The sequence below is a fragment of the Aquarana catesbeiana genome, linkage group LG08 (genome assembly GCF_042186555.1).
Source record: "Aquarana catesbeiana isolate 2022-GZ linkage group LG08, ASM4218655v1, whole genome shotgun sequence".
Classification (NCBI taxonomy): Eukaryota; Metazoa; Chordata; class Amphibia; order Anura; family Ranidae; genus Aquarana; species Aquarana catesbeiana.
The window spans coordinates 302,972,249-302,992,030 of NC_133331.1; the positions used below are offsets into that span (position 1 = coordinate 302,972,249).

At 47.1% G+C, this 19,782-nt stretch overlaps 1 protein-coding gene across 1 annotated transcript in view; it reads right to left on the reverse strand.

Moving 5' to 3' along the window:
* Nucleotides 1-19,782, reverse strand: part of LOC141106876 (uncharacterized) — a 69,546-nt gene that overhangs the window by 39,237 nt on the left and 10,527 nt on the right. The window contains 4 exon segments of the mRNA XM_073597805.1: nucleotides 1,622-4,355; nucleotides 6,655-7,603; nucleotides 16,515-16,582; nucleotides 17,853-19,062. Of these exon segments, the coding sequence (XP_073453906.1) occupies nucleotides 1,622-4,355; nucleotides 6,655-7,603; nucleotides 16,515-16,582; nucleotides 17,853-19,062 (4,961 nt within the window).

Consider the following 19,782-nt stretch of genomic DNA (forward strand, 5'->3'; position numbering starts at 1 on the left):
GCCAATCACTGCCCACCACAGTGCCAATCACTGCCCCGCAGTAGCACCTGTCAGTACTTATCAGTACCTCATCATCAGTGCTGCCAATCAGTGCCGTCTGTCAGTGCCCATCAGTGCCACCTATCAGTGCTGCGTATCGGTGCCGCCTATTGGTGCCCATCAATTCTACATATCAGTGCCGCAGAGCTTTTTTTTAGCGGGGACGTGGGGGAACGCAGTTTCGGCACCTCCAGCACTGAATGTATGTAATAGCATGGATTGTGGGGTGTGATGGAGGGTGTATTGATGTTGGTTGCTGGGGGATCTATTGTCACTGGTGGGGATCTGATTTTTTTTTTTTTCAAAGAAGTTTATTGCGTTTTTCATGAATACAGGGTATAGTAAACATACATATTGCATATCATTACACGAAGTTACATGAAAAAGGTATAGACAATTTAGAGGCCTGTAGGCCAAACAGTGAAATAACATGTGGAAGTTTTTCATCATTATAGTAGCAGTCAGGTACAGATAAAGCATGAATAGAGTCAGAAGGAGCATATAAACATAAAGAATAGGTATTCTATAGCAAGTAGGTATGAGTATGGGTGTTAAGGGAAATGTACACCGCAGTGTTCGGCCCAAGAACCATCCACCCCTATAAGGGAACTTTTCTGTGAATGGGAGGGCGACAAAACGTAGGTAAGTCAGAGTTTAACAGCCAGCGGTGTGTTAGGGTAGCGGAGCTATGTTTGCGAGGGAGCATCACTATAGATGCGTTGTAACATCGGAAGGGGGTTGGGGGGGGGTGAGGGTAAGTGAGGAATCCAGTGACTGAGATGAGATTTGATTATATCCCGTGGTCGGAGGGGTCAGTGAAAAAGCAGGTGTGGTCCCTCGGTGATGTCAAAGAGTAGGTGTAGTGGCCGATATGAGGGAAGGGGGCGGGCATTGTGTATCGTGCCCTGTGTGTGAAGTCAGAAGGATTTGGGAAAGGGTATGTGGAAGGTTTGTGTCTTCTAGTTTCAAGTTCTCACAGTGGAGTCGATGAAGAGGTAGGAGGAGTAGTCTGGATCGTGGATTGTTTATAGTGAAGCCAACAGGCCCACGTGGTGTTGAATTTGGACGGATTATCCTGGGCTTGACTTATGAGTTTTTCCATGTCTGCGATCCTGTCTACTCGACGGATCCAGTCTTTTACCGTAGGGGGGGAGGTGGATCTCCACAGGGGTGGGATACAGAGGTTGGCAGCATTGACAAGGTGAATTGTGAGCGATTTTTTATAGGAGCCAAGGGGAATAGGGGTGTGGTGTAAAAGGTAGAGCGCGGGAGAGAAGGCTGGGGTGAAGGTGGTTATTTGTGAGATTAGTTGGTGGATCTCCGACCAGAAGGGTCGGATGATGGGACAGTCCCACCATATATGTAGGAGCGAGCCGCGTGCTGCGTTGCATCTCCAGCAGGTAGGGGGGACAGTCGGATGAAAATGGTGAACTTTGTCAGGAGTCCTATACCATTTGGAAAATAATTTGTATCTGTTCTCTTGTGTTGTGACGTTTATTGAACCTTTGTGTAAAAGGGTGAGGATGCTTTCCCATTCAATGGGAGTGAGATCAAGGGAAAGGTCCGATTCCCATTGTCGCACTAGTGTGTCTTCCTTCAAGTTATAGCCAGAGTGTAGGAGAGAGTAGATGGCAGAAATTAGATGGCCCTGAGGTCCCGCATTTGTGCACAGTAGTTCAAAGGGTGAGTAATCTTTATGCCAGTGGGTGGTACGATTGGGGGAGGAGAAGAAGTGTCGTATTTGGAGATATTTATAAAAGGGAATGTTATAATCCGGGATGGCGGTGGAGAGTTCGTGGTATGGTAGGAGTGAGCCGTTGCGGAAGAATTGTTGCGCTCTGGCGTGTGAATTTGGCGTGTCGAGAGTTGGGTCTTTGAGTACTAGTCCAGGAGGGAATTCTGGGTTATTATCCAGAGGCGTCATGGGACCAGTGAAGGGGGAGATAGCAAGTGTTTTGCTGGCTGTTTTGAAAATGGAGAGTGTGGTTCCGATGAGTGGGTGTGTCGTGTATTCTCTGGGCAGGGAGGTAGGTTTGAGCCATGGTAAGTTCTCTATCGGTGGGTTAGCAAAAGCGTCTTCTAGATTTGTCCAGTCCTTGGTTGGACGGTGTATATGCCAGTCTACCACCCTGGTGAGGTGGCAGGCCCAGTGGTATTTTTGGATGTTCGGTAGGCCTAGGCCTCCCAGAGGTTTGGGTAAGGTTAACCTATCCCAGCTAAGACGTGGGGGTTTGGAAGCCCAGATGAAAAGTCTGCACATGTGTTTATAGGACTTAAAGAAGGAGGATGGCAATTTGACGGGAAGTGCCTGAAAGAGGTAGAGGAGTCTGGGAAGGACGTTCATTTTGATAATGGCGATTCTGCCCATCCAAGAGAAGGATCCCAGATGCCACTGCTGGAGATCGTGTTGGATGGACAAGAGCGTCGGTAAGAAATTACAGGCATAAAGGTCAATCAAGTTTGTTGGGATCTTAATTCCTAAGTATGAAATAGCATTTCGTTCCCAGCCAAAAGGGAAGTTAATTTTACATTGGGACACTGTGGTGTTCGGCAGTGTAACGTTAAGGGCTTTCGATTTGTCAAGATTAATTTTTAAATTGGATAGAGATTGGAAATGTGAGAGGTCTGCCAGTAGGTTAGGGATGGTGGTGATGGGATCGGTAAGGAATAATAAAATATCGTCGGCGTATGCGGCCATTTTGTATTGCTTATTCTTGATTGTTACGCCTTTAATAGATGGGTTGTCCCTAAGTTTGCGGAGCATAGGTTCTAAGGTTAAGATGAAAATAAGTGGGGACAGGGGACAGCCCTGTCGGGTTCCGTTGGTGACAGAGAAGGCGCTTGACAGGTTACCATTAATTCTAATTCTTGCCGTTGGGAATGAATATAGGGCCAGTATCATCTGTAGCATTCGTGGTGGTAGGCCGATCGCCCGTAGCGAGGCTTCCATATAATCCCAAGCTACCCTGTCAAACGCCTTCTCTGCGTCGAGGGACAGGAAAAACCCTGGGGTCGAAGTTTTGTAGAGCCAGTGGTGAATGTTTAGGGCCTTGGTGGTGTTATCCCGAGCCTCTCTGCCTGGGACAAAGCCAGCCTGGTCTAGGGATACAAGGTTCGGGATGAGAGGGAGGATGCGATTCGCTAGGGTCTTAGCGTACAGCTTTAGGTCCACATTTAGTAATGAAATTGGGCGATAATTTGATACTAGCGTGGGATCTTTGTCAGGTTTGGGTATAAGAGTAATATGTGCCTCCAGGATATCTTTGTGGGCCACTGAATCGGGTGTAAGATTATTAAGGGCTTTAGTGAGATGAGGGACTAGGATATTGGGAAATGTTTTATAATAACAGACCGATAGGCCGTCTGGGCCAGGGCTCTTGCCTGATTTCATTTGTTTTAGTGCGAGGAGGATTTCGTCTGTGGAGAGAGGCCGGTCTAAGGTTTGAGAATCGTCCAAAGAGAGGGGGGTAGGGCTGTATTGCGCTAAAAATTCTGTGATAGCAGTCGCACGGTTTACGTTGTTTTCAAGGGTATGGATCGTTGGGAGGTTATACAGTTTGGAGAAGTATTGTACAAATTGGTCCGAAATCTCCTCGTTAGTGACTGCTGCATCACCCGATGGTCGGTGTATTTTGTGTATCGTCTGTGCTGCTCTCTTGGATTGGAGAGCTCTCGCCAGGAGATTGCCTGCTTTATTACTAAATTCATAGTATAGCTTTTGTGTTAGCGTAAATTTGCGTTTTAAAGTGCTGTTGAGTGTTTCTAGGAGATCCTCCCTTGCTGTTGTGAGGTCTGCTAAAGTGGATGTCGCTAGAGACGCTTTGTGTGTCTGTTCCAGCGTGCGGATGCGTGTGGTCAATTCTATAATGCGCGCTTTTTTATGTTTATTCCTTTGTGCTGCTAAAGAGAGCAGTTCTCCCCGCACGACGCATTTATGTGCGGCCCAGATGACCGAAGGTGCAGCAGTTTCTGTGGAGTTTTCAGCGAAGAAATTGGAGAGGCAGTCAGTTATGCGTTGAGCGTTAATAGGGTCTGTCAGTAGGGAGCTGTCAAGCCGCCAGATGTGGGTCTTTGGGGGTGCAGTGGGTAGAAGGAGGGTCATAGAAATGGGGTTGTGGTCAGAGAGTACAGACGGTTCAATGGTAGCTTTGGTGAGATTTTGCAGTTCGTTCTGGGACAAGAAGAAGTGATCCAGTCTAGTATATTTACCGTGTGGTGTAGAGAAAAAGGTGAAGTCTTTTACTTTAGGGTGCAAAGTGCGCCATGTGTCGTGTAGTAGCAAGTTGGTAAGTTGCAGTTTGATGGCTTTGAGGGCCCTGTATGTCAAAGAGGAGGTGCCATTGGAGGTATCCATGGAGGGGTTGAGTGCTACATTAAAGTCACCGCCGACAATCAGTGCGCCAGTTTGGAAACTGGTGAGTTGGTGGAGTGTGGAGCGGAAGAAAGCCACTTGCTTGGTGTTGGGGGCATATATGTTGGCAATCGTGAGATGTTTACCGTAGATAGAGCCCTTAAGGAAGAGGAATCTGCCATGCGGGTCTCTTTGAATGTCGGTAATTACAATGGGGCAATTTTTAGAAATCAAAATAGACACTCCTTTTGATTTTGCCTCTTGATTTGAGGAGTGGTACACTGTGGGGAAGTGATTGTCTTTAAGTTTAGGGATCGCGTCCGTACGAAAGTGTGTCTCCTGTATAAGTGCTATCTGGGTCTTTGATTGGCGCAGACAGTACAGGAGTTTGGACCTCTTTTCAGGGGTATTGAGACCCCTAATGTTGAGAGAGCAAAATTTGATGGAGTGCATTGGGATTTGTGCGTTTGAGTTTTGTGGGTCAATGGGAGGTGAGTCCGCCATAGTGTGTGCAGGGGTTAAGTGTAGGGGAGTGGTGGGTGTTAAGTGCCTCCGAGGGGAGTGGGTAGCAGATGTAAAGTTCGTCAGTCACTGGTAGGAAACCGATGAGGTGTGGAGAGGGGTGTCCACAGACCTCAGAAAAGGTGGTTATCGGACGGGTACAGTACGTGGACGGTGTACGTGCACCTAATAAAGGTACAACGCTCCGGCCCGTAACTGTGTGGGGGTTGGTCTAACACGAGGCAACGAAGAGGGTATAAATTAGGGTGTTAATAGAAATTTCAAAGGAAAGAAAGAGAAAAAGATAAGGAATTGATTCTATCATCCGCCGCCACAGGACGGTCGATAGTATTGATGAAGGTAGGTGTTAAATGTATGGGGTGAGGTGAGTTGTGCCTAGAGCTCAGTAGCTTAATTGTGTAGTTGTATGGGCCAAGCGGCGGAGTGTATGGTTGGCCAGGTGAGTAGCCCCTTATGGGGCCAGGTAACAACGTCAGCTGTATTGTGTCCAATTGGGGCATGTCATGCAAATCCCCTTTGAAAATCCTAGGGATCAAGACCAGGTGTGTATCATTGCTTGGGCCAAGAGCTATACTATAACAAAAGAGATTGATAGTACAATAGCATTGATTTTAAAGTCTATGAGAGCAGCCATTATGTGCAACTCTGCAAATCAAGGGGGGCATCCTGTTAGTGCTAGCATTAGTCTAATCAGTATGTGGTGTACACAAGGAAACAACATTTCAAGAGACTAATAGGTAAGGCTATTGGAATGTACAATTAGAGAAATCTGAGGGTCTGGTAGCGTCACTTGGAGGTTATGAGAGCAGTTCTTAGCAGGTACCTGGTTCGTCGATCTGTGTATCCAGACATTCTGAGATGTAGGTTGGTCGTGTGTTCAAATGAGCCGCAGGCTCGGGCTGCAGTCTGAAGATAAACAGCGGTGGTGGTAGCTGTGATGTGGACGAGGGATCCGGTTTCGGTGGCTGCGCGCTCCGAGTCGTGGTCGCTTGCGTCCCGGACTTGTGGTGAGGGCGGATGAGTTGAATCTTGCTTCCGTTACGTGTCGTCCTCTGGTGTGATAAGCCGCAACTGCTGGAATGCGGCCTTGGAGTAGGAAGTGGGGAGCAGCGACCATTCCGTCGTCATTCCGTCAGGGGGCGGGAGTATGTGCCGTCAAGGATTCTGGTACTGGTAGTATAGTGTTAGAGGCTTGTTGCCGGGCAGATTGTAAGGTTCGTATCAGGATCAATTGGTAGAGCTGCAGGACAGGGAAAGGTATCTGTGATGACACAGCCTTTCCAGCAGCGATAGTAGAGCAAGTGCATTTGGCCCCTGTAGGCAGTGTCGGAGGGTTGAGAGGAGGATCAAAACCGTGTGGGTGGGGGGTCTCAAGCATCCATTCGTGTTGATGGCACAAGTATAAAGTCCAACTGAAGTAAAATTAAAAGAAGATAGAGTTCATAAAATCTGTAATTAGGTTGGAACAGAGGCAGCCAAAAGAAAGTGTGCCTTTCAAAGGGGCCCAAACGGGGCCAACGGAAGGAACAAGTTAATGCTCAGCGTGTTTATTTCAGCGGTCCCTGCGGGTTCTCCTGGCTCGTGGGGACTCCGGGGAGACTGGGTCTCTGTAGCCGTGGGAGTTGCCCTGGTATCTCCGCGCTGAAGGAGAGCGTCTCCTGCGAAATCTTGAGGACTGAGTTTCCATGGGTTCTTCCCGCCCGGTGTTGTTGTGGAAGGACAGAGGGCGGAATGTTGCGTACCAGTTAGGAACTGGTGTCAACGGTATGCCGAGCGTGTCACAAAATTGTGCCAGATCCTCGGGCACTTTTAGAAGGGCTGTGCGGCCATGCGCAGAGGCTGATAGGCAAAACGGGAACCTCCATTTATAGGGGATGTTCCTCTCCCTCAGGGTGTCAAGCAGGGGTTTGAGGTCTCTTCTGTGCTGTAGGGTAATTCCAGATAAATCCTGGTATATTTGAATGGGTGCGCTGTTGTGTAAGATTTGTTGTTGCCCCCTAGCTTGGCGAATTATTTCTTCTTTTAATTTAAAGTCAATCAGGCAGCATATGATGTCACGTGGGGGGTCATTTTCTCTGCCTTTAGGGCGCAGAGCTCGATGGATTCTCTCCATGAGGATGGGGGTCTGAGGAGGCCTGCGGAGGAGATTATTAAAGAGAGCAGTGACTGCAGGTGTGATTTGGTCTCCCTCTATCGATTCCGGCATGCCTCTGATCCTGAGGTTGTGGCGCCTGCCGCGATTGTCGAGGTCCTCGATGTGCCTCTGCATGTCTCGCAGTTGCATTGTGTGCGAGTCAATGGATGAGGTGGTGGAGCGGAGGGCTGATTCGTGGCGATCTGTCACCTTCTCCACTTTGTGTACCCTGTCTGTGAGGTCGCGCAAGTCTAGCCTCAGTTCCGATATGGCCGCGGCTAGGGTGTCTTTAATTTCATCCGCAATGGAGCGGAGATCCTGTAGGCATATTGGCGTTTGAGAGCCGGTCACAGGTCCTTCAGGAGGGAGAATATGAGGGGACGTTGATGGATGTGGCGCTAGCAGTGTTGGCGGCTGTGTATGAGCGCGGGAAGGTCCGTGCTGAGAGGACGCCATATTGCCTCTGCTGTTCCGGAACATCTCCGGGATATTCTGGCTCTGGGATCCCGAGTTGGTCCTGGGCGAGCGAGAACGGGAGGTGGACGAGGTCCGGGAAGCTGTCCCCATGGTCTGGGGTAGTTTTTAGCAGAAATACCTTCGCTGTATAACGGCTTTTTCCTGTGGCGGCAGGAGCTCAGGAATCAGGCAACCGTCTTCATGCCAGGTCAGGCCACGCCCCGGGGATCTGATTTTGTGTGAGGGTCTATTGTTGCTGATGGGGAATCTATTGTTGCTGGGGGGGGGGGTCTTATGTTGCTGGAAGGGATCTACTGTTGAGGGAGAGGTCTATTTTACTGGCTGCTGGAGATCTGTTGTTGCTGCCGGGGGGGGGGGTCTAATGTTGCTTGGTTTGATATTTTGTTGTGGGTGGTTCACTGTTGCTGCAGGGAATCTATTGTTGTTGGGGTGGAGTCCATTGTTGTCGGGGGAGTCTATTGTTGTGTGGGGATCTATTGCTGGGATTCTATTGTTGCTGACTGCAGGGGATCTATTTTACTGCTTTTCTTTTCATCATTAACATGTTCCATACAAATGATTTAGCACCACAAAATGATACTTGGTTCTGTATTCTCTAAAAGGGGCAGTACTGGTAGGTGGGTAGGGGGTGGAATCAAGGGACGGTGGTCAGAGGTGGGTAGGGGGCAGAGACAAGGGGTGACTCAGACGGGGGGGAGTTCCTGCACCTATTCTCCGAGAAAAAAAGCCCTGTCAGTGCCCATCAGTGCCGCCTCATCAGTCCCGCCTCATCAGTGCCTCATCAGTGCCTCATCAGTGCCGCCTCATCAGTGCCCATCAGTGCCGCCTCATCAGTCCCGCCTCATCAGTGCCTCATCAGTCCCTCATCAGTGCCGCCTCATCAGTGCCCATCAGTGCCGCCTCATCAGTGCCTCATCATCAGTGCCCATCAGTGCCACCTCATCAGTGCCTCATCATCAGTGCCCATCAGTGCAGCCTCATCACTGCCCATCAGTGCTGCCTCATCAGTGCCCATCAGTGCCGCCTCATCAGTGCCCATCAGTGTCGCCTCATCAGTGCCCATCAGTGCCACCTCATCAGTGCCTCATCATCAGTGCCCAACAGTGCCGCCTCATCAGTGTCCATCAGTGCCGCCTCATCACTGCCCATCAGTGCTGCCTCATCAGTGCCCATCAATGCCGCCTCATCACTGCCCATCAGTGCTGCCTCATCAGTGCCCATCAGTGCCTCATCATCAGTGCCCAACAGTGCCGCCTCATCAGTGCCGCCTCATCACTGCCCATCAGTGCTGCCTCATCAGTGCCCAACAGTGCCGCCTCATCAGTGCCCATCAGTGCCGCCTCATCACTGCCCATCAGTGCTGCCTCATCAGTGCCCATCAGTGCTGCCTCATCAGTGCCCATCAGTGCCGCCTCATCAGTGCCCATCATTGTCGCCTCATCAGTGCCCATCAGTGAAGGGGAAAACAAAATTTTATGACAGTGTTGATGATGATGGGCACTAATATGCGGCACTGATAAGCGGCATTGATGGGCACTGATAGGTGCCACTGATATGCAGCACTGATGGGTACACATAGGCGGCACTGATGGTCACTGAAAGGCGGCAAAGATGGGCATTGACAGGCGGCACAGATGGGCATGGATGGGCAATGATAGGTGGCATGGATGGGCACTGATGTACACTAATAAATGGTACTGATGGATGCCAATCAGTGCCAAACAACAATGCCTGCCAATCAGTGATGCCCATTGTGGGCACTGATTGGCATTCTTATTGGTCTTTTTTAGTTTAGCAAAAAATAAAAACCACAGAGGTGATCAAATACCACCAAAAGAAAGCTCTATTTGTGGGAAGAAAAATGATAAAAATGTAGTTTGGGTGCAGTGTTGTATGACCGTGTAATTGTCATGCAAAGTGTGACAGCGCTGAAAGCTGAAAATTGTCCTGGGCAGGAAGGGGGGGAAGTGCCCAGTATTGAAGTGGTTAATAAAGATCCAGGCTATAGAGTAGATTTTGATACCGGGGGTAGGGGGGTTTTAGTGTTGTGTGAAGTCTTTTGGATATTCCCTTTGAAGACCAGAATTCCGGAACGGCTTGAATTTTCAGTGGGACTTGACACACTTTTATAGCTGAAGGACACATCAGATTGGATCCCGGGCGGTAATACTTTGGCTCAATACTTTGGTTCTCTTGTTTTTCTCCCTCCTGTTTTTGATGGTTCGATTTGTTTGTCAGTAACCAGCCTAAAGATACAAGATAGTTTTGCGATCATTTGAGGAGGCCTTGTTTTTAGTCGCTTCATAAATCAGATTGGATCCTGGGTGGTAATATTTTGGCTCAATCCTTCAGTTTTCTGGTCTTTTTCCCTCCTTCTCTGTGCAGCACTGCGGTATATGTCAGAGCTATATAATAATAATAATAATAATAATAATAGTGTGTGATTGTGGAAGAGGGGACATTAGAGTGTAAGCTCTTCTGGTACAGAGACTGATGTGACTGGCTCAGTGTTCTCTGTACAGCACTGCGGTATATGTCAGAGCTATATAATAGTATAATAATAGTGTGTGACTGTGGGGGAGGGGACATTAGAGTGTAAGCTCTTCTGGTACAGAGACTGATGTGACTGGCTCAGTGTTCTCTGTACAGCACTGCGGTATATGACAGAGCTATATAAATGTATAATAATAATAGTGTGTGACTGTGGTTGGGTCGGGTGGTGAGTCTCTGTGGTAACTCTGATCCCACACTGTGATTGGTTATTGTGGACTGAGTGCAGCCAGTCACAGTGGACAGATCTGAGGTGTGTTTCTGTGGAGAGCAGAATCCGCCCAGTGACTGTGATCCCACCCTGTGATTGGTTGGTGTGGAGGGAGTGCAGCCAATAGCAGTGGAGGAGGTGTGAAGCGGGAACTCTGAGGTGATGGCTGTGAGGTGTCCGGCTCTCCTCAGCTCTTCTATGACTGAATTCTCCATTTTGTTTTACATCGGTGACAGAAGTGACGGTGGAATGGGTTCTGTTTTCTGTCACAGGAAAAAGGTAAAATAATATCAGAGTCACATTTTTATATCCCTCTATATGTATATGTAGTGTCTGCTGGAGATAAAACAATGCCTTTTTTTCTACTTCTTCACAACCTGAAACTTTCTGACTGCATGTGGTGTGACACCACTTCCTGTCTGTGTGACACCACTTCCTTTCTGTGTGACTTCCTGCCTATGTGTGACACCACTTCCTGTCTGTGTGACTTCCTGTCTGTGTGACAACACTTCCTGTCTGTGTGACTTCCTGCCTATGTGTGACACCACTTCCTTTCTGTGTGACTTCCTGTCTGTGTGACACCACTTCCTGTCTGTGTGACTTCCTGTCTGTGTGACACCACTTCCTTTCTTGCACTTAGTAGAGAAGAGATCAGTAGGTACTGAACAGTGTGAGTATTGTGTCCTCCAATATAGTGTATCTCCAATGCTATAGAGATTAAAGCAAATTCTGAGGTGATGGCTGTGAGGTGTCCGGCTCTCCTCGGCTCTTCTATGACTGAATTCTCCATTTTGTTTTACATCGGTGACAGAAGTGACGGTGGAATGGGTTCTGTTTTCTGTCACAGGAAAAAGGTAAAATAATATCAGAGTCACATTTTTATATCCCTCTATATGTATATGTAGTATGTGCTGGAGATAGAAGACATCACAGTGCCTATGGAGGAAGAGAATAAATGTGGGGGGCTGGGGTTGGGGGGGGTCTGGGGTGCCTAGCAATGTCTTCTCTCATTCTAATGAGGCTCATAATGGGGATACGTCTTTAACCACTTCCCGCCCGCCATATGCAGAATGACGCTGGGAAGTGGTTCTGTTATCCTGACTGGGCATCATATGACATCCAGCAGGATTACATGCCGGCACGCTCCCGTGGGGGAGCGGCAGCGAGGGGATCGCGACTGCGGCGTGTGAGTCTGACACCTCGCATCTCCGATCGTGATAAGAAGCCTCTGTCAGAGGCTTCTTACCACGTGATCAGCTGTGACCAATCCCAGCTAATCATCGCGTGAACCAGGAGGTGCTGGTAAACGTCATTCCTCGGTTCGCGCTGACAAAGAAAGCCGATCGGCGGCTCTCCCTGTCAGAGGGGGGAGGGGTCTGTGCTGATAATCAGCACATTGATTATCAGCACAGCCCCCTCAAATGTACCAATCACCTGCCAACCAGTGCCCAGCAATGTAAAAACGATAAATTCTGACAGTGCCCACCACAGTGCCAATCACTGCCCCAAAGTAACACCTGTCAGTACTTATCAGTACCTCATCATCAGTGCTGCCCATCAGTGCCACCTGTCAGTGCCAATCAGTACTGCCTATCAGTGCCCATCACAGCTCCCAGTCAGTGCCCAACACAGTCACCTGTCAGTGCCCAACAGTGCTGCATATCAGTGTCCTACCAGTGCCCATCAATTCTACATATCAGTGTCAACTCATTAGTGCCACTTTATCAGTGCCAACTTATCAGTGCCAACTCATCAGTGCCCATCAGTGCTGCATATCAGTGTCCCCTATCAGTGCCCATCAATTCTGCATATCAGTGTCTCATCAGTGCCGCCTCATTAGTGCCCAGGGCTTTTTTTCAGCGGGAACGTGGGGGAACGCAGTTCCGGTGTTCTGACGAGAACTGTCCTATCAGATAGTGTCCGCCCCATACTGCGCAGGCGCAGCGCCTGCGCAGTACAGAGGAGAAGGAGATGCCGAAAGTGTCCGAAGTTGATCAGCTGACCATCAGCTGTACACGGTGCTTGGGCACTTATTAGTGATGGCTGTGTAAGAGGGCCCCTCGCCACGCTTCGGGTACGGCCTCGCTTCGCTCGCCACGCTTCGTTCACGGCCTCGCTTCGCTCGGCATCTCTTTATTCTCACTCTATGTCCACTTGGATAGTAGGGAATGAACCTGGACATAGGGTAAGAATAAAAGCGCAGGCGCCATGTACAGCTGACGATCAGCTGTTGAACTTCGGAGACTTTCGGCTCTCGTTCGTCCTCTGTACTGCGCCTGCGCAGTACAGGGCGGACACTATCGGTTGGGGGACAGTATTGGACAAGACACCGGCACCTCCAGCACTGAATGTATGTAATAGCATGGGGTGTGATGGAGGGTCTATTAATGTTGGTTGCTGGGGGATCTATTGTCACTGGTGGGGATCTGATTTTGTGTGAGGGTCTATTGTTGCTGATAGGGAATCTATTGTTGCTGGGGGGGGGTCTTATGTTGCTGGAAGGGAAATACTGTTGAGGGAGAGGTCTATTTTTACTGGCTGCTGGGAGATCTGTTGTTGCTGCTGGGGAGGGGGGTCTAATGTTGCTTGGGTGGATATTTTGTTACTGGGTTTGATATTTTGTTGTGGGTGGTTCACTGTTGCTGCAGGGAATCTATTGTTGTTGGGGTGGAGTCCATTGTTGCCGAGGAGGCCTTGTTTTTAGTCGCTTCATAAATCAGATTGGATCCCGGGTGGTAATATTTTGGCTCAATCCTTCAGTTTTCTGGTCTTTTTTCCCTCCTGTTTTTCGTGGCTTGATTTATCTGTCAGAAACCAGTTATATAATATGCAAGAAAGGATTGGGATCATTTGAGGATGATTCTCTATTCTCAGTCGCTCCATCCATGGACCCCCTATAAGTATGCATAAAGGTTTTTATACATTTTTTGTTGTTGTTATTATATACATGTTTTTGAGTTATCTACTATACCATGAATGAGTTCAACTTTTGTGTGAGGACTTTTTGATTATATTTTTATTTTTGTGAACTGGAATATGTCCTGTCACACATGGGTGGAGCTCGGTTTGATGTCTTGCAGTTGGTTGATTGATTATGCACACGTTTTGTACTCAGTGATACTATATATATATATATACACTGCTGTGCTCATAAGTTTACATACCCTGGCAGATTTTATGATTTCTTGGCCATTTTTCAGAGTATATGGATGATAACACGAAAACTTTTCTTTCACTCATGGTTAGTGTTTGGCTGAAGCCATTTGATATCAATCAACTGTGTTTACTCTTTTTAAATTACAATGACAACAGAAACTACCCAAATGACTCTGATCAAAAGTTTACATACCCTGGTGATTTTGGCCTGATAACATGCACACAAGTTGAGGCAAAGGGGTTTGAATGGCTATTAACCACTTGCCGCCCGCCCTATAGCAAAATGACGGTGGCAAAGTGGTTTCAATACCCTGACCGGACGTCATACGACGTCGCCAGGATAATAAGCCGCTGCGCACTCCCAGGGGGCGCGCATTGCAGCGATCGTTGTTGCGGTGTGTCAGTCTGACACACCACAACACCGATCTAGGTAAGGAGTCCCTGACGTAGACTCTTTATAGCGTGATCAGCCGTGTCCAATCACGGCTGATCACGATGTAAACAGGAAGAGCTGTTGATCGGCTTCTCCTCCTCGTGTCTGTCAGACGCAAGTAGAGGAGAGCCGATCGGCTGCTCCTCTGACAGGGGGGGTCTGTTCTGATCGATTATCAGTGCAGTCCCTCCCCCCCCAGGGATGCCCACACTGGACCACCAGGGACGCCACCAGGACCAACAGGGATGTCACCACCAGGTATGCCACCCTAGACCACCAGGGATGCCAATCAGTGCCCACAATGAATGCCAATCAGTGCCCACAATGGGCATCACTGATTGGCAGGCATTGTTTTTTGGCACTGATTGGCATCCATCAGTACCATTTATTAGTGTACATCAGTGCCCATCCATGCCACCTATCATTGCCCATCCATGCCCATCTGTGCCGCCTGTCAATGCCCATCTTTGCCGCCTTTCAGTGACCATCAGTGCCGCCTATGTGTACCCATCAGTGCTGCATATCAGTGGCACCTATCAGTGCCCATCAATGCCGCTTATCAGTGCCGCATATTAGTGCCCATCATCAGTGCCACCTTATAAGTGCCCATCAGTGCAACCCCATCAGTGTCCATCAATGAAGGAGAAAACTTACTTATAGGGTTGCACCGATACCAATACCAGTATCGGTATCGGCGCCGATACTGAGTATTTGCCCGAGTACTTGTACTCGGGCAAATGCTCCCGATGCTTCACCCGATACCGTAAGTCAGTGGGTGGGTGGGAGAAAGCGGAGCGCAGCACAGTCAGAGTCTGGAGGTGCAGCGGAGGAAGGTAAACCTGTGGGCAGCGGTGTGGGTCGCAGCCGTGTGCATCGGTGACCGGGCCGTCATAATCGTTAATGGAAGTGACAGCCCGAGTCTCCTTTAGAGGCTGTACACGGCAACGCCCATCTTGGTACACCCTGAACCGTGCCTCAGTAGCCTGCAGTCACAAGGCGGCAGCGGACATCATGTTACACCCAGCCCATATAGTTCACTAACTATACGGACTGGGTGTAACAAGATGTCCGCTGCTGCATTCTGACTAGGCTTACTGAGGCTGAGTGCAGGGTGTATCAAGATGGGCTCTTGTACTCACTCTGTCATCACTTATAGTCAGTCTTATTGTATCATGCCACCTATTAGTGCCCATAAGTGCCACTTATCAGTGCCCATAAGTGCCAGACATCAGTGCCCATCAGTAAGTGCCAGCCATCAGTGCCGCATATGAGTGTTCATCAGTCAGTGCCACCTATCAGTGCTGCAAATCAGTGCCACATATCAGTGCCCATCAGTAAGTGCTGCATATGAGTGTCCGTCAGTGCCACCTATCAGTGCTGCAAATCAGTGCCACATACCAGTGCTGCATATCAGTGCCCATCAGTAAGTGCTGCATATGAGTGTCCATCAGTCGGTGCCACCTATCAGTGCCACATATCGGTGCCACCTATCAGTGCCAGCCATCAGTGCCGCAAATGAGTGGCCATCAGTCAGCGCCACATATCAGTGCCAGCAATTAGTGCTGCAAATCAGTGTCTGTATTGTGCTTTGAAAACTGTCACTTGACATTAAAAAAAAGTATCGGTAATCGGTATGGGCGAGTACTTGAAAAAAAGTATCGGTACTTGTACTCTGTCTTAAAAAAGTGGATTCGGTGCAACCCTTGTGTGTGTGTGTGTGTGTGTGTGTGTGTGTGTGTGTGTGTGTGTGTGTGTGTGTGTGTGTATATATATATATATATATATATATATATATATATATATATATATATATATATAACTACGACTTAATGTGGTATTGAGAAAGCACGAACTTCCGTGTGCAACATGTCTACCTGCTTTTTCCCTCCCCTGCCTGGTTAGTTGTGGTTATTTTTATGGATTTTGTTCTACAATAAAGCCGTTTTTTTTGCAAGTATTGAGTGTGCAGCCATCCAATCATTCGTATACCAATGTCTTCTCTACTTCTCCATAACCTGAAACTTCCAGTCTGCGTGTGACACCACTTCCTGTCTTCCTCTCAGTAGAGGAGAGATCGCCAGCTATTGGACAGTGTGAGTACTGCGGCCTCCAATATAGTGTATCGCCAATGCTGCTGAGAGCAAACCAATCCCCTCCTGGTAATCACCATACATTGTAAATAGTCAGAGACTCAGTATGTGAGTGCTTTGGGATGTGGGGGCAGGTACTCTGTATATGTGGCTATTCTGTCTCCCTCTAGTTAAGTCATATTTAGACTTCAGCAGGGTAAATTAATAGAAATTATGTATTATAAGTCACCGGACCCTGCCCTATGCATTATGTCACATGGATGGATGATGTTGGTGTTTTGATACACATATCAATTGTTCAGTTGGTGGTAGAGCTGCTCTGTATGAGGCAAATTCCTATTTTTTTCTTTGTACATTATGGTATTTTTCACTTGGAGTTCTGGAAGCTTTATTTGATTTGTATATATTATTAGCATTAAAGGAATTGATATAGATAGATAGATAGATAGATAGATAGATAGATAGAGCAGATAATAAAAGATGTCTCTCTGGTGAATTCCTGACATCACATCCACCAGTTAGAAAGTATTTAAAGAGTCTAGCATATCTACTATGTATGCTATTCTGGCAGTCAACAGTTTCACAGAGCTCTGGCATGGAATTGGGTAAAATTATAATACTAAAATATGAAAACAAACTGGGTAAGGGCCACAAAACACCCAAAACAATTATGGCACATGGGACAAAATAGTTTTATGCATTAACAGCTATGGGAAGTAACAGAGGTGGACCTTTTACCACATTGATTTATGGGAACATGACATTATATTGAGGAATGGAGATGGACCTTTCATATGGTGTACAGTATCTCCTCCTCATTTGTGGAACATGACATTATATTGAGGAATGGAGATGGACCTTTCATATGGTGTACATTATCTCCACCTCATTTGTTGGGTACAGCAGTGGTTCTCAACCTCAGTCCTCAAGTACCAACAACAGGCCATGTTTTGGGAATTTCTCTTAGATACAATAGCTGTCTAAAATACCAAGCCATTGACTCTGATTTAAAACACCCTTGCAAGATAAAGGAAAACCTGCAAACATGACCTGTTTGGGGTACTTGAGGACTGAGGTTGAGAACCACTGGTGTACAGTATCTCTTCCTCATTTGTTGGGAACATGACATTATATTGAGGAATGGAGATGGACCTTTCATATGGTGTACAGTATCTCCTCCTCATTTGTTGGGAACACAGCGTTATATTGACAAATGGAGATGGACCTTTCATATGGTGTACAGTATCTCCTCCTCATTTGTCGGGAACACAACGTTATATTGAGGAATGGAGATGGACCTTTCATATGTTCCCAACAAATGAGGAGGAGATACTGTATACCATATAAAAGGTCCATCTCCATTCCTCAATACAACATCATGTTCCCAACAAATGAGGAGGAGATACTGTACACCATGACATTATATTGAGGAATGGAGATGGACCTTTCATATGGTGTATAGTATCTCCCCCTCATTTGTTGGTAACATGACGTTATATTGAGGAATGTAGATGGACCTTTCATATGGTGTACAGTATCTCCTCCTCATTTGTTGGGAACATGACGTTATATTGAGGAATGGAGATGGACCTTTTATATGGTGTACAGTATCTCCATCTCATTGGTTGGGCGTCTCCAAGAAATATAAGAAACGAGAAAACTCAGCCCATCAAACTCCACCTACAAATGTAATATCACTATTGCCAGGATGTACCACTTTATTAACTACATTTTTTGTATTCTTAAAGTTGCGCCATGAATTAATAAGTTCCACTTTTAAAAACCATCAAACATTTGTCAAAATGATTGGATCGTTCCTGCGCTCTCACGTCTTATCAAACTTCCTTTACCTGTAAACAGTTCCTGCAGTCTGAATGCATTGAGGACGCTATGTGGTGTGTGTTCTCTGATGTGTAACAAGGGTTTCTTTCCGATTGAAAGATTTCCCGCACTCAGTACATGAATAAGGGCGCTCACCCGTGTGAATTATCTGGTGTCTAACAAGGCCTTCTTTTTTGGTGAAAGATTTGCCGCATTCTGAACATGAATAGGGACGTTCACCCCTGTGAATTCTCTGATGTGCATCCAGGCTTCTTTTAATAGTAAAAGATTTCCCGCACTCTGAACATGAATGTTCCCCTGTGTGAATTCTCTGGTGTGCAACAAGGCTTCCTTTTATAGTGAAAGATTTTCCGCACTCTAAACATAAATAAGGACGCTCACCCGTGTGAATTCTCTGGTGTTTAACAAGTTCACCTTTCCGAGTGAAAGATTTCCCGCACTCTGAACACGAATGCTCACCCGTGTGAATTTTCTGGTGTTTATCAAGGTCTCCTTTACAAATGAAGGATTTCCCACACTCTGAACATAAATAGGGACGCTCGCCTGTGTGAACTTTCTGGTGTTTATCAAGGTCTCCTTTATAAATAAAAGATTTCCCGCACTCTGAACATGAAAATGGTCGCTCAGCCATGTGAACTCTCTGATGTTTAACAAGGTCTCCTCTACAAATGAAAGATTTCCCGCACTGTGAACATGAAAAGGGACGCTCACCAGTGTGAATTCTCTGATGTTTAGCAAAGTCTCCTTTATGAGTGAAAGATTTCCCGCACTCCGAACATGAATAGGGATGGTCACCTGTGTGAATTCTCTGGTGTGTAACTAGGTTTTGTTTATGCTTAAAACATTTGCCGCACTCTGAACAAGGAAAAGTACGTTCACTTGTGTGAACTCTCTGGTGTTGAATAAGTTTTCCTTTCCGAGGGAAACATTTTCCGCACTCTGAACATGAGAATAGATTGTCACCTCGGTGATCTCCTTCATGGGGTGAGGAAGTTTCCTTGGGATTAGAAGGATCTGTTGATCGATCTGCAGTGTGAGATCTTACATGGATATTTACAATCATAGTATGTGATTGATGAGAAGATTTCCCCTGATCAGAGGGATCCATTGATGTCTCCGGACAGGAAGGTCTGTGATGCATATTTTGTGTATTTGGATTTCCTCCTGGAGGATCCTGTGTGATGACATTATCTTCTGACTTACAATCAGCAGATAATAGAAGATGTCTCTCCGAGGAATTCCTGACATCACACCCATCTGTTGGAAAGAAATGTAAAAATTGTAAGTCCCCGTCAGTGGAATAAGTAGAAATACCGATCTCACAGCTGAGCTCCTGTTCTCCCTCCAAAATCAATCAGAAAAGAGTTGGGAACATGATATTATATTGAGGAATGGAGATGGACCTTTCATATGGTGTACAGTATCTCCTCCTCATTTGTTGGGAACATGACGTTATATTGAGGAATGGAGATGGACCTTTCATATGGTGTACAGTATCTCCTCCTCATTTGTTGGGAACATGACGTTATATTGAGGAATGGCGATGGACCTTTCATATGGTGGACAGTATCTCCTCCTCATTTGTTGGGAACATGACGTTATTTTGAGGAATGGAGATGGACCTTTCATATGGGGGTACAGTACTTTCAAATGATTTCCTAGGAACATGATGTTATATTGAGGAACAGAGATGAACCTTTTCGTCTCCACTCCATTTATAATAAGCAGGTAGCTGCAGGGTGCTATACCGGTCCAGGGCTGTGGTCCACCCTTATGGAACCCAGATCCTGAAGACCCCTTTGTGAATTTGCAAACCATTATAGGTGAGGCCTTGACCATTTATAGAGCCCAGAAATGCTGACATGTAAGACAGAGTCACCTTGTATCTCTGACTGTAATGCCCCGTACACACGGTCGGACTTTGTTCGGACGTTCCGACAACAAAATCCTAGGATTTTTTCCGACGGATGTTGGCTC